Raw genomic sequence first — 15,804 nt, 5'->3', positions numbered from 1 at the left:
CCTGGGTTGCTGCATACTGCGCTGTATTGTTGTTTTGTTCGGTGTTACTGTGTTGTACTGTTGTATACTGGATCATTGCACACTTCACTGCACACGTCTGTATATAGAAATAACCTATCCCATAAACATAACTCTATTCCCTTTACTTCTATTTTTTACCTCCACTCTGTATTACCTTTTTGATTCTTATTGTATCTATATTATTCTATTCACTAACTGCATTATGTTTTAGGAATCAATTAGTTTCAGATAGAAATTAGGTTAGCTATTGCAAAGTTGCAAAGACATTTCACTGCATACTGTATATGTATGAACGTATGTGTATGTGACAAATAAACCTCTTGAAATTGAATATATATTACTACATCAGAATCACAATATATTAGATATTTTTTATATCTTAATGTCATAAAGTAACAAAAATACTTTTTCCTGTTTTTTTTTCCCAGGATTCCCTGTTTTTTTATGAAATATATCTATTTGAAGGTAAACAATGCCACTTTTATAGAATTGGCTTTTGCTATAATGGAAAATCAATGTCTACATTAAACAAATGTTAAGAACTGTATCAGATTGCAACATATCGTTCCATATTCCAATGTTTGATACCTGAATTGTATCGTAGCCCATGCGTATCCGATCGTCTTAAGGGAGAGATGCACACCCCTAAAACTGCTGATTATTTTTCCGTGAAGAAAAATTTTGCGGTGCTCATTACACCTCTCCCCAGCCCTGAAAGACCCAGCCCAGACATCATCGGCGGAGGTAACTGTTCCATCTGTATCCTCTGTCCCCGATCCTAATCTGCCAAATGTTGACCTGAAAAAATTTGGGTGCGCCTAAATTACATTGATCAGCCACAACATTAAAACCACTGACAGGTGAAGTGAATAACACTGCTCATCTCGTTCCAATGGCACCTGTCAAGAGGTGGGATATATCAGGCAGCAAGTGAACAGTCACTTCTTTAAATTAATGTGTTGGACGCAGAAAAAATGGGCAAGTGTAAGGACCTGAGCAACTTTGACAAGGGCCAAATTGTAATGGCTAGACAACTAGGTCAGAGCATCTCCAAAACTCCAGGTCTTGTGGGGTGTTCCTGGTATGCAGTGGTTAGTACCTACCAAAAGTGGTCCAAGGAAGGACAACCGGTGAACCGGCAATAGGCCCAAGGCTCATTCATGGGAGTGGGGAGGGAAGGCTGGCCCATCTAGTCCGATCCCACAGAAGAGCTACTGTAGCACACATTTCTGAAAAGGTTAATGCTGCTATGATAGAAAGGTGTCAGAACACACAGTGCATCACAGCTTGCTGCGTATGGGGCTGTGTAGCCACAGACTGGTCAGAGACCCCCCCTCCGCTCAGAGCTATTGAGTAACCACTGGCGATCAGATCTCACTTCCCCCTCTACAGTCCCATACAGAGACTTTGTGAGGGGCAGATGCTAAAAAAAAAATTTAAAAAATAAAAAAAAGGCACTTGGACCCCCAGCTGCAGTTCTAGTCATTTTGCCACTCTGGGCAAACTGAGCAACACAGCGGAGCCGCTGTGCGCACATCGCAGGAGCGCCAAGGTTCGAGGTTCATGAGGTGTTCCTCATGAATATATCTTGCCCAGACAGTCCACTACCTCGATGCCCAGTCACGCTTAAAAAAAAAATAAATAAAAAAAAGGAAAACATGCTTGATAACGTGCCGCACGTACCTGCCGCTCCATATGCCGATCTTGTCATTATAATATAGCAATAAATAATATAATCTCATCGAGAAAGATTTACATTTATCTTGTTTTCATAGTTTCCTACTTGTTTGGAAAATGAAAAATGTTAACCTAACTCAGAGAATTGGAGTGGAGTTTTTTAATTTCTCCTCCAGACAGCGGTGCACGCCAACTCCCATGCCTGTCTTTATATTTCAGATCAATGATTTATTTTTGTTTGTTTTCTACATGTATGAAACACAATTGAGTTAAGAGATTGTCCCGCTACGTCTTGTTCCAAAAAAAACCTGTGCGTCTCCCCATTGCTATGGGACTTAAGTAAAAACTGGATGTTTTGTGTAAATATTTTACTTGTAAATAATAAATCTTGCACTTCTGGAACGGGGAGACCACATTTGTCACATTACATTACATTCTTTGGGCGCCCAAATCCCCCACCCGTGCACATGCACACCCCCGTGCACGCGTATATCAGAATTTTGCACGAGCACCCAAGCCAACACCTACCTAAACATCGATGCAGACCAAGTACACTCCTTCATGGTAACGGTATTCTCTGATGGCAGTGGCCTCTTTCAGTAGCATAATGCACCCTGCCACACTGCAAAATTGTTCAGGAATGGTTTGTGGAACATAAAGAGTTCAAGGTGTTGACTTGGCCTCCAAATTCCCCAGATTTCAATCCGATGGAGCATCTGTGGGATGTGTTGGAACAACAAGCCTGATCCATGGGGGCATCACCTGACAACTTACAGGACTTAAAGGATCTGCTGCTAACGTCTTGGTGCCAGATACCACAGGACACCTTCAGAGGTCTTGTGGAGTCCATGCCTCCACGGGTCAGAGCTGTTCTGGTGGCACGAGGGGGAGCTACACAATATTAGGCAGGTGGTTTTAATGTTGTGTATGATAGGTGTAGGTGCTAGTGCACCTAAATGAAAAATGTAGACGCATCACTGCCACCAATGTAAAAAGTTAGTCTGGAGCCCTCTTATAGGTAAAAAAGCAATGCTCGAAAAAGGATTTGATTTACCCTTCTGATTCGTTATAAAGCTCTGTGTTCATTATTCTCCCAGTTTACACATACACTACACAGAGCTCACCTTGGAGGGCTCGTCTCTGAGCGCCGCCACGCGCCCCTTCTGGGGTCGTCTCAGCACCAAAGCACCACCATAGTGGTCAGAGTTGCTGTCCATCATGGAGGAGGCAGACACTGGGTACCTGAAGTCTGGGGTGCTGGAGAGGTGAGACCGCCTGGAATGCAACCGCACGCACACACACACGCACACACACAGTAAGAAAGGGTAAGGGAGGTTTGTGCACTTTGCTGGTTGGTTTGCAGCTTACCCATGAAGCAGGGAATTACTCCGACTCCTGCCCTGTTCGCTTTCTGCTCTCATGGTCTCGATCTGGATCAAGAGCTGCTCCTGGGGGAGAGGAAAGGCGAATTGTTGTCAGGTTAGAAAAATAATTTGGGCATCGTTTAATAGGCAGGTATCAGTGTCATGTGTCAGAGCTCAAGACATTCATTCATCCACACAATATAAGTCCAATTTTCACATGTTGAAATAGTTCATCTCTATACAAAGAACAAAAACAAGACCAAACCACAAACATAACAGAAAGTAAGAGATATCAGTGAAGTGGTATCAGGCTTGGTCCCCTTTCCTACCTTCTCGTGGTGCGACTCCTCAATTAACTTCTTGGTGTGATCCAGTTCTCTGATCAGGGCATTCTGGGGACACAGTAGCAGAAACATCAGAATGGTTTAAAAAGCTGAGATATTCAGGCTGTTGATGTGAGCATAAACCATAGGAAGAAAGCCCCCAGCCTGTAACCCGTCTAGCTGACACCCAGAATGCATTGATATTCAAAAGAAGAGTAACAAAATATACAAGGAACATTAACATAGAGATAAGATTAAGATAATGAAATACGTTTCAAAGTGAGAGAAATTCACTACGATTGGCAACGTAAAATCCAGTGTAAAGCTTTTGACTTTGATTCTCAAAAACAAAAATATTACATTTCTCTAAACATAAACAAGAAACCACTGCATTCATATCTATTTCTCTATCCCTCTATCTCTCTCTTGTTGCAGCAGACATACTGGAGTGGCAGCAGCCATTAATAAAGGAACATAAATACGAGGCCTTAAGCAAGATTAAAAAGGTTAGAATGTGTGTTATGACAGTGTTGCTGCTCGAGGCTGTCTGTTCTCCACCTTGTCCTCCAGGGCGGACATCCTCTCTTTTAGGTGGAGCTGCAGTCTCTCATTAGATTCGGACAGAAGCTTATCCACTGTCTCAGAAAGGCGCTTGTTGTGCTCCTCGTTCATTTTCTCTCGTTGCCGTGCCTACACGTACAGGGAAAGAGATAGGCAAAGACGATTCGGAAAAGGTCAGTGTGTTCATACGGTTTCAAGTACAACGTGACAGCGAACAGGCCTACATTCTGGTTTTCCACTCCCACTTCTCACCCTGATCAGTTCCTGGTTCTTCTCTTCCAGCTGGGCCTCCATCTGCCTCAGCCTCTCCTCCACATTGCCGTGGCGCTCCTCCGCCTGGAGGGAGTCAAGGGCAAAAGTCAAGCCAAACTGTTCAGCTCTTGTGCATCAGAACAGGCTATTCACACACACACACACACACACACACACACACACACACACACACACACACACACACACACACACACACACACACACACACACACACACACACACACACACACACACACACACACACACACACACCCTTCCAAGTCTGAGTACTGTGTCTATCTAGAAGGAATAAAGATGGATATAAAGATACCAGGATCCTGATGAAGGACCCAGCAAGACCAGGTCACATCAAAGCACCAATGGAGGTGAATGGGATGCAGCCTAAGTCATTCAAAAGGATGGGCTTTGTTTCCAGGGACACAAACACCTGCAGACATGGGCTTGTAGCCACCGGCTGAAACACATGCATGTTTTCGGCAGAAATAGTGCAGGAGAGCAAAGCAATGAAACCCAAAGTAAAATAAAAGACCCAAAGATCCCAGAGATCAAAATTGGACATCTGGAACAGACAGTTCCATGTAACGCAGCTACAGGGCCACAGAGTGTGGACCTCCCAGATGGCCATGCTTCAAAGCACCATGAAAGTTGAGCGCCGGTTTGTTGTGCGGTTGCCAATTTCCACAAATAAGTCAAAATTGTGCATATGACTAAAATATTGTGTCATGAAAAAATCACATTCTGTATTCTGTAGCTGATTTAACTATCTACTATAGGTACGATGTATATTTATTAATCTTCTATTTCCGCTCCGTTTTTTGGTGTCTGTTGTTCTTCATAAAAAGTTCTGCCATTTATTGTCCTCTCAGTGAGACATTTGAGGACTGATCATAGAATATTTCGATCACAGTACCAAACAGTTTAGCATTCATTCAGGTTATATTTCTAATTTTGACATCACCACTGTGTGTCAAAGCCAATGAAAACGTAGCCTATGAGCTTGGAATATTTTACATGACCAAGAACCTTTATTGTTGTGATAGATAGAAAGTTAGGAGAAATGTACATAATAATAAATATTCACCAGTGGCAAAATGGATTGGCAGAGGTTAATATGGGTCTGAAGCATGAGGTTGATTGTTGACTTCAGGTGGAACACAAGGAGCTTTATGATCACTCACATCCTTTATACAGGGACAGTAAGACAAGGCTTGGGGAGCTGTTGCCAAAGCTACCCAAGTATGTATGTATGTATATGCACACACACACACACACACACACACACACACACACACACACACACACACACACACACACACACACACACACACACACACACACACACACACACACACACACACACACACACACACACACGTCATGATAGACTGATTTTTACTTATACCAAGTAGCTATAACATATTGACTACATATAAAAATTTACGCTGGTGAATATGTTATGTTCCTGCTACGCACCCCTGAAATTTAATTTGCACACAAGATGACGATCAACTTAGCATACATGGACTGCAGATTGTTCAAAACATGATGGACAGTATGCAGCCATATAGAAACAATGTACAGGAATAGCTGCTTTGCATTATTATCAAGGCCTTTCTAAGGGCAGGGCTTACCACTGGCTTAAGTCAATCAAGTGGCACTTCCTGTTTGTGTCGGATAGTGAACATTCGGGTTTTATGTGTTTAGGGAAAAAATGAAAGGTTTCGGCAAAGTGGAAAAAAGCAGCAGAGATCAGCTTTGCGCCCATGCAGCCAGAGAAGGTAGACAGGGTAGGGCCGGGGTTCAGGGTTTGAGACTATACTGATACTATGGCATTATGAACTTAGACTGCATTGAACCAGGCGTTGTCTTAACCAGAAATATAGCTCTGTTTTAAACAAGGACATTTGCTTCCAACATTAAAAGGAAATGGTATCCACTTGCATTTAAGCTCATTTTACCCAACTAATGCTTTGATTTTGAGTTCAGATCAACTGACAAGAACATTTTAGCTGAATGGACCGTTGGTTTTCATTAGCCTGGGGAAGTTCAATAGCAGAGTAAAATTCAAAAGGTGCCACAGTATATGGAAGGGTATCGTCAATGAGGCTGATCTACCTTCTTCTTAACCTTAGTGCCTTTAGTGTCACATTGATCACACTAATGGTATGAAGTGGTACGAAGACATCACAACAGACCAGAGAAGAGTGAGACATACATGAGGGAGTAGAGAAGAGAACAGCGTTTACTTTTAATGTGCACTTAAGCACAATTCAAGCTAAAGGGTGAGATTTGAAGAGAGAGAGAGTGAGAGAGACAGAGAGAGAGAAAGAGCGAAATGAAGAGAGGCAGAAAGATACAGAGAGAGGGAGAATGAGGGAGCGAGAGAGAGAGAGAGAATAAGGGAGAGATAGATTCCAGTGATCTTATATTAGTCTCAATAAAATAAACTAAGACTTTGATTACCACATCTTTGGTAATTCTTTTGGTAAAACATTAGAAACACATTGGGATGACAGCGAGATGAAATTCACCGTCATGCGATGCGTGACCGAATTAGTGGTGTACACCAGGCGGATCTGGTGGGCCGAGCATTTGGCAATGTGAGAAGTTGATGATGGATTACATCTACTGTTAGTTTCTAAGCAAGGGAAGGCAGAGAGGACAGAGAGTCTCTTTTCTCCTCGGATTTTTATGATGGTGTTCATGATAAGCTGAAGCCAGCTCGCTGAAAGCAACGCACTAGAAATAGCACCAAGACTTTGAACTGGACCTAGTAATGAGGTAAATCCCAACTTGTCTTTTCACCATGTGTGGAAATCTCTTACACAGCATCCACATAGTGTATATGACCCCAGGCTCCAGTCGGAGAGGAAATGAGTCAGGATCATCAAACATGCATCAGCAACTGGGGAAATAGCTAACATGTGAAAGTACAAAATATGGTGAGGTAAGAAGACAAGAAAAGAGCTGGTGAGCAGAAGCACAGTAAAAGACGGCATGAAGTGCGAGAGAATAAAGAGAACTTGTTAATGACGCTTGTGGTGCCTTGCTCTTATTAGCTTTGGAACAAAAGACCCACAAGAGACAAAAATGTAAAAAAAGGTCTTTGTTTCATTTTATACAAGCAGCCAATATGAAGGCCATTTTTCTACTAATGAGGTTCGTTTTGGCAGTGGGTGTTTCCCCAAAGTAACAGTCAAGGTATAAATGGCCGGGACCCGAGCCAAATATCTAAAAATACGTCCCCTTTGGCTATTTAGAGCAACCAAAACAATTGCTCGCTTTGGGAGCCTGTGTTGATGCAATGTAAAGGAAATTACGCTAGCACCCTCAGTGAATGCATTCTAGGGGTTATGGGATATAGCAAGCGGTAACACAATTTAACTCAATTCAAAATAGTTTCCCACCAACTGTTAAAAACCAGGTAAGGGCATCAAAAGGGCAGATGTAGAAATCTGAACATCTTCACTTAAACGATAAGTAGTAAAGAGTTCCAACACTGGAAATCATATACAGAGGGAACAGATCCAGTTTGACGACAAAGTCAACTCCCGATCCTTCAAAGCAGATCGTTTTTTCGTCCTCAGTTGAACTAACAAGAGTTTATGGAAGCTAAACTGAGCCGTGTGGGTAGAGGTTCAACTTGGAGCCTAAAGAGCCAAACAATGCTCAATGCTGACCTCTTTGGAACTCTCTCTCTTCTTCACAAGGCTTAGGCTTGCTCTCCATTACTGAGTTCATATTGTATTCCGCTGTTCATAATGTATTGTTACAGGGTAATATTGTACAGTTTTGCCCTCCTGGAAATGGGATCCATGTTGTAGTAGGTAAGACTCGTTACATGTAGTTTAGGGCTGTAACTATGCTGACTTGTGTGCAGTGAGGGACACGTCCAGGGCCGGTACCTTAGTGAGGGCGGCTACTCTCTGGGCCAGTTCAGCCTCCACCTCAGGCAGAGTCTCTGCCTTGCGGATGGTCTGCTGGAGCTTCTGCTCAGCTAGCTCCAGCTTCTCCTGTAGCTGTCGGTTCCTCTCCTCAGTCTGCAAAATACAAAAATCCCGCATTAAAATCACGTTAATTCACAGAGTACATGCAAGGAACACTGGTCAGTAGATAGTTGATGTACTTTGGTGTTGGTTTTCGATTTTGAAATTACCACAATTATTGATATAGTTTTTAATTAGTATTATTGTTGCATAAGGTCCTTTTAAATTGTATCGTTGTTGTTAAGATGCATTGTTATTGTCTGAAAATGCAAATAAAATATAATATTAATACAAACATATTACAGCATTGCACGTGTATATACACACACTAATGTTTATGCATCTTCCCATATGCAACATTCCAGCATACGGCCACGGATATAACAAATAAACAAAACAGTTGTTATGAGGGATGATGGAGGGTAAGTGAGCATTCAAGCTGGGCTGTTTGCTTTTAATTTCACAAGGGTAAGTGAGTGTGTAGGTCTGCAGGGTGCACAGACGGAGTGAAAGATATACAAAAGGTGGTCTTGTCTTCTTTTTCCATTCAGCACCACCGCAGAAATTACCATACCAAGCATAACAAAAATATGGTGCTTTATAGAACTGCCTCTACAATACAGGAAAGTGCAATGAATGTTAAGAATGTCAAAGAAATGAATGTTTCGTCTATGATCTGACTCAGTGATTGAGAGTAATGTTTTTGATTTCAGAATTTAGGGCTGTTGTCTTTAATAGAGCCGATGCTGGAACTTGGCTACAGGCAGTCATGGCACCCAAACCAAACAACCATCACAGTGACAAAACATTTACAGAGGAAATACTGGACAGGGAGAGGGAGGGGGAGACGGACACACACACACAAGCAGAGAGGGTATGTGGGGGTGGGGCGAGTTAAAATAGGAGGGAGAGGAAGCATTCACAAGGATGGAAGAAAGGGCAGAAAACACAGAGGAATAGAAGAGAAAGACACATCTCCATCTCAGTGAGTGCATCTATAGAAAATAGCTCCACGCCCTGCGGCGTCCCATTCAGTTCCTGCTGCACCACTCAATGTGTCGACACAGTGGGACTTCATTAGCAGGGGGTTCAAAAGCTGCCACAGAGCCTGTGGGTGATTCCTGCTGGCAGAGGAGCCAGAACCCACCCACCCACCCACACCCACACACACACACACACACACACGGACTGTCAACATTGGCAAAAAATTAGGTTTGAATATTCTTTCGGAAAAAACACATGAGTTTGAATATATTCGAATATCTATTACTATTATAGATTTGGGATCATGCAAAATTCATCCAATCGCGGCCCCCAGCCACCGCCTACGCCTTCTCCTCCTCCTCCTCCTCCGGGGAGCAGAGACCCGGACCGGGGGGGTGGGACGACTACTTTCTCATTACATTTGGTCCTTTTATTTTGCTTCTTTACAATTTTTTGTGAGATTTAAAAAAGCGGCCACAAAAAATGGAAAGAAAAAAAAAAAATGCCTTATTGTTTTAACTGATCCTCTACGCCCCCCCCGTCAGACCCGGTGCTCCGTCCCAGGCCGCAGGGCGCTGTGTGTGGCGTGTGCTGCTGACGGAGCCCGGAACACCTGTAGAGTCCGGATGGATCGTCTTACAGAACACTGCCTGTTTTTTTTTACCTTTTTTTTTTTTTTTTTTTTAATGAGCATAAAGCTGTCCCTGCACCTGCTCATCTGGCGGATAAAAAAAGAAAATACAGCCCACGGAGCGGCGCACGGACAGAGGCTCATTCACTTGTGTGCACAAAGAGGATGTATATGTAATTTCTGCTGAAACACTGCTTTTTTTCTCCAAATGTTGATTTTCAGATTCGAACGTCATTTTCTTTACAATTACAATGCATTCAAATATCAAACCACAGTTTAACCGCGCGCGCACGCACACACACGCACACGTTGGGGATAACTTGCTAGAATCATTGTTTTTGGTGGTATCCATAGTTGTCATAATTATTACATCATCGCCTGATCGCAATTATCGCAATCATTTTGTACAGTCGTTAGCTTCCACAATCGTATGGTTCCATCTAAATTGCAGGGGAATTTAAAACCAATGTTGGAAGAGAAATAGAATGCAATAAATAGGATGTGGATTTGGTATGTTTCCATCCAGGGAAACATACCAACATACATGGGTTGAGGCAAATTAACCGTCCACCCAAACAGGTAGACAGTTTAGAGAAAAAGACGAATTCTTGAACGTAACTATTTGTATTATTATTAATAATCAACTAATTTTCATGAACGTGACCGCCCTGGTAGTACCGTGTCCGTGCTGTATTATCAATGAAGTGGCAATCAATTAAATCTTCTGTGCTGTCTTCGCTCTAAAGGTCGAGGTACACTTAAAAAGAGAAAGATGTTTTTGACCAAAAAGACGTCTTCAGAACAAGCTGAGATCAGATTGACAAATTGATTGAAATTGATCCGGGTTCTTGCGGTGTTCGCTGCTCAAGCCCCAGAGGTGAACTCTTCTTTCTCTCGTTTTGAGAGCTCCCCTTGTCACGATTGATCCAAATGCTGTTGCATCATGGCAGGGGGCGGACTTCAACCTCCTTTTCCGGGTCACTCAACCTCCTTCTTTTCCCGGGTAAACAAACTTGTTTATAAACCCGTACTCAACAAAAAAAACGCTTAACAAGGCCAGAACTGAGTCCGTGTGTGTAATGTTTCCTCCTCCACCGCTGCGCCGCGCACCGCGTGCGGTTCCCGTGTTCCGATTTAAATTGTTTAATTTTAGATCTATTTGTTCTCGTTCGTTTCTATTTGTGTGATACAAACATTTTAAATCCAACTAAGGGACGTTCCGCCTTGGATCAAGACAGTGGATTGTGTAATGGAAAGTGAAAAATAACGTGGCTTCATTTTAGATCTATTTATTTTGTGGAGCACGGCACCCAGACATTAGTTGAGGGTAATAAAAGGAAATACGTACTACAATTATACTGTCAATAAATGGCATTTAGTTTGATTTCACAATTTTTTATTTTTCCTTTCATCTTTATGCAAAGCAAAACCTCTGCCACCTCCTCTCACGGTCGTTCTTATTGAGTTGTTATTGAGTTCTTACTGCGTATTCTGCTGACGGTGTTCTGGGACACCGGTGGTTCTAACGTCTTTTGTTCTCGCGTCTTTTAAAGTGCGTCTCCTGCTTTATGCCCTATTCCGTATGGCTCGGAACTCAGAAGAATCTGCTCTCCTACTTAGAAAAGGAAAAAGGAATGTGCAAAGGAACGGCCATCTTGAAATACCACATCAGAATTTCGGGCCAGATCGCTCGGGTTTGTTTTCTTTTAACATTTTTACTAGAACGTATAAAGAGTGATAGATACTGACATCTTCTAAAATGCCCTACTCACAGTGATACATTTGATGAGGCATTAAAGGAGAAGGAGGGCTACCTGTCTGAAGAGGGACTCCTTGTTGGCCACCTCGTTCTCCAGTTTGTCGTTGAGGTCATGGACAGAGGTGGCCTCTCTCTGTGCTGCTAAGTAGCGCTTCTCCAGGGTGGTGATCCTCTCCTCCATGTCTTCCTTCTGGGCCATTGACTATGCAAGAAAGGAAGGAATAACACAAACAGTGGTGCTTTAACATATTTATGTATAACTTGTCCTGTGAGTTTCAAACGATGATTTACAAAAAGGCTGCCACCCCCAAATGAGTCCCCGGCGCCCCCCCAGTTACCTCTCTCAGGTCTCTCTGCAGTCGTGTGTTCAGGTCTTCAGACTTGATGAGGTCCTTTCGTGCCGTGTCAAGGTCTTCCTCCAGCTCGGTGATACGCGACGTCATGGCGGCCATGCGCTCCTTCATCTGGCCCAGGTCGGCGCTCTGACGGTCCACCACCTCCTGGAGCTCCCCCACCCTCCCCGAGCCGGACCCACACTCCTCCTGGCTCAGCGAACCGTCGGACGAACGCTGAGGGAGACACGGAGGGGAGATTGTTGGACACACAGGTTGAACGATGCGATTACAGACACTCATTGTCTAATGCCGTTTCTTCGCAAAAAAAAAAAAAAAAAAAAGAACATCTGATACACATCTGAACTGACTCATGATGGCATTAACTCACACGGTTAAATTGTTTTGTTTGTTCTGTCAGTCTTTCAGAGGGCTTTTTCAACTTATCGTGGCTGTGTCCTTAGAACGGGGGAATGTCCATTATGGTATATCTAATAAGATTACAAAGATGTAACCTTATTCTATGATGGTTGGATCATTTGTAAACAAGCTTGCGTTGCCAAAGATGGCGACCAGTGACATCGCCTTCTGTATGAATCTCTAATGCAAAGGGTGGTTCCATGTACAGACAGTCTAAATTAATTAAGTATAGATGCATGTTTTTGAGTGGGTTATGGGGTTAGTAACCAGTACAGCATTTGAACTTCAAATAGAAGAGGGAAGTCTTGGACAATGACAACCTTTTGGCCATAGAATGAGATTACATGATACGTTCAGGCACTCCAAGAAGCACTTTAAAGACTCTCCCTACTATTATTGTTTTATAATTGGACTGCACCCACTGTCATGGCATGTCTTTCATGTACAGTACTCATGTCTTGCCTGCACTGTCAGAACGTCACACATAGGCAACTTCAGCCTCTCTGCTTGACGCTCTTAGTATGTCCGGCAGAGCTGCCTCACCTTGCCGTTGGTGCTCGGCGTGTGTTCAGAGTTGTGGTTGATCTCGCTGGTTCCATCCCCCATGCCTCTCTTTAGGCTGTGTTGTTCCCTGAGGTAAGCCAGCTGAAAGGAAAAAAGACAAAATAGTTGAATCATTTGCCTTGTCACTTATCTGCTGAAATAAGCCCCCACCCCAATAAGTATTGCGAGCATTCAAGTTCAAAATACAACTCTGCTGCGTATTTATCCCGCAGCTTTCTTCAGGCAACAATTTGCACATGAATACACAGCAGAGGACTGTGCTCTATTTGTGGACGTACTTCTTTGTGTGAGATGGTGAGCTGTTCCTCTAATGCGCTACATCTTTCCAAGGCCACACGTAATCTCTCCCTCACCTGAAAAACAGGACAAAAAGTGAAAAACAAAAAAAAAAAATAACGAAGACATTATACATTACAGACATTAAATCTATTATATCTTTTTTTTTTTTTTTTTTTTTATTGTGTTGCTGCAACTCAAATGTCCACAAACAGAGCCTCCAGACACCCGTCGCTCATCCTCTTTATCCTCTGTCATCGTGTCACCGATACACAAAACAGGTAAACCGTGCTATCAGATAAGCGGCCCAGTCACCTTCTCGTCGAGGGCTTTGTGGTGTTCGAAGAGGGACTTGAGGGCTTTCAGGACCTCCACCTCACTGGAGACGCCAGCCGGGGACTGGGCTTGTCTCTTGACCACGGTCATCCTCAGACTGCGCTCGTGGCGAGACACCAGGCACTCCAGGTGCTCCAACAAGAGCTGAAAACACAGATTAAAGAGGAAGAACATTATTCATATTTTCGGCTGTAGATAACATTGTTCCTGTTTTGTTATCTACAATTTCCTATAATTTTCTCAACAACTCAAGAGTTGAGGGGGAGAACAAAATGCACGAAGCCAATATCCAATTAAACAATCATTAACGCTGAGCAAGGCGAGTGTTGGAGTGACCAGATCAATGATATCGATATGTCCACCATCACTGAGACAAAGAGAAGCAGGGTAGGTGTCTCTAATGGATCACTGTGTTTTAATGACTCCAAACCAACAGTTCAAATGTGTACTTTCAGTTACTGCATACTCCTGACTACAACGCACTCAACAGTACCAGCCAAAACAACTGATGATTTTGCAATTACATATAATTACATATAATTATATTTTGGCATAATATGATAAAATGGATCCAGCTGTCAAATTAATCAGTAGTAACACATCTTGGGAAAACTGAAGAGTGGAGCGGAGGAGCTCTTCCCGCCAGCAAACTGTGTTTGACCTTACGGGAAATAAACGCTTGCTCCTCTTGCTCCAGGGCAAACACACACATACACAGACGGAGAAACAAAGTGGATAAAAAGAAAAAAAACAACAGACGCTGAGACAGAAAGCTCCACCATGAGTCAAGCTTCCACTGAAGATGACGATGTCGTTGATAAAATAGGTTGTTGAGGCAAAGTCAATCCCAAACTAACGTTTACATAACTACATTTTAGTATTGTTTTTTTGCTGTCACATTGTAGAAGTTTGGTATCACAATTCATTTGATAAATGACGATATGATTTGATTTCATGCGTTAGGTTGGGTTGGAATAAATTAACACAGATTATAAAAGTTTTGGTTGGCTCTTGTTTCTGTGAACGAAAGTACAATTTTCAGAGGCCTGGACAAGAGGTTGCAAATATAGAGGAGTAGACGGAAAAGACTTGCTCTCAACTATTAAGGGGAAAAAAATTCATTAAACTTTTGAAAACTTTTCAAACAACTATTGATAACTGAAAGGCTCACAGCGGTGACTGGACTTCATACTGCAGATCTGGGGTTCACTCACGGGGCAGGCCACGTTTCAAGCTACAGTGCACCCTTGCAATCAAGATCAAGTGTGTGTTTGTTAGTGTTTCACTCACCCGTGTGTTATTTCTCTCCGCCTTCAGCTCAGCAATCTCTTCCTCCTTCTCCAGTAGATGCTCTCGACACACGTTCACCTCCTTGGTCAGTGCCGCAAACTCCTAAAAAAAGGGGGAATAGAGAAGATACAGTAAGGTTTGAACAAATTATCTCAAGTTTCGTTGTTTAAGTAGGAAAAATAAAGACAATAAATATACGTGGCATCTCAACCAGTGTTTTATTTATTTATTTGTTTATGTTTTAACTAACGGTTTATGTTCATTCTGTATTGGGGGGGGGGGGGGGGTATGTGGGTGTATATGTATATCGGTGATCCTCTTCAAGCTTAAATGCTTTCCCTTTAAAGTAAAGCACCTCTTATAACTGCACCAACGTTCCATTAGCTGCAAGCGATTCAAATAAACTTTTACATTGCTATCAGGCCTCAAGAATGTTACTGCCGATGTTATCACCTGAGGCTTTCCATAAGACAGGGAAGCCACGATGATAACGAATAAGTCTTGTTTGTGGCAAATGCTATAAATAGCATATGGCCTGAAACCAGATAAAGGAAACAATTTGAACAAGTTAAAACATACAGCGACATGTTGGACATTCAGATTCTATAAATCAGTGGTTCTCAACTGGTCAAGCATCAAGATTCACCATTTGCCCATTGTCAAAGCCCCTTTCCCACATGGAATCCGTAACATTGCTGGATAAAAAAGTAACGAAATAAATATACGTAAAGACTCACTATTTGTGCTTTATTTGGATTGGCTCCACCCCTGCTTTACGGAAAAATGTTCCCGCTTCCATTCCCACATACGTTCCGGAAATTTGCTGGAATTTATACTACTTCAAGAGCAGGTAAATTTACGAACGACTTTTTTTTAACAAAACACCCGACACTGGCTCCCATTCCCACATGTCGCCAATACTGAACGTTGTCAGTAGATTTACGGCTTTCAGTGCAAGTGGGAAAGGGGCTTCAGTCACAATCCAAACATCATTCAAGTTTCCAACC

General features: G+C 42.7%; 1 protein-coding gene across 1 annotated transcript in view; it reads right to left on the bottom strand.

The window, feature by feature from the left end:
- ppfia1 (PTPRF interacting protein alpha 1) overlaps positions 1–15,804 on the bottom strand; it is a gene marked incomplete at its 3' end in the record, with an annotated part of 47,757 nt that overhangs the window by 16,021 nt on the left and 15,932 nt on the right. Inside the window, exons 3-14 of the mRNA XM_079997814.1 lie at positions 14,798–14,899; positions 13,487–13,651; positions 13,174–13,248; positions 12,875–12,976; positions 11,918–12,148; positions 11,635–11,781; positions 8,125–8,259; positions 4,199–4,282; positions 3,944–4,075; positions 3,392–3,454; positions 3,067–3,146; positions 2,823–2,973 (exon numbers count right to left, since the gene is read on the bottom strand). Coding sequence (XP_079853940.1) covers positions 2,823–2,973; positions 3,067–3,146; positions 3,392–3,454; positions 3,944–4,075; positions 4,199–4,282; positions 8,125–8,259; positions 11,635–11,781; positions 11,918–12,148; positions 12,875–12,976; positions 13,174–13,248; positions 13,487–13,651; positions 14,798–14,899 — 1,467 coding nt within the window. The remainder of the gene's footprint in view (positions 1–2,822; positions 2,974–3,066; positions 3,147–3,391; positions 3,455–3,943; positions 4,076–4,198; positions 4,283–8,124; positions 8,260–11,634; positions 11,782–11,917; positions 12,149–12,874; positions 12,977–13,173; positions 13,249–13,486; positions 13,652–14,797; positions 14,900–15,804) is intronic.

This window comes from Zeus faber, assembly GCF_960531495.2.
Source record: "Zeus faber genome assembly, chromosome: 3".
Classification (NCBI taxonomy): domain Eukaryota; kingdom Metazoa; phylum Chordata; class Actinopteri; order Zeiformes; family Zeidae; genus Zeus; species Zeus faber.
The sequence above is the reverse complement of the archived record's forward strand: the minus strand, read 5'-3'. Positions and strand labels throughout refer to the sequence as shown.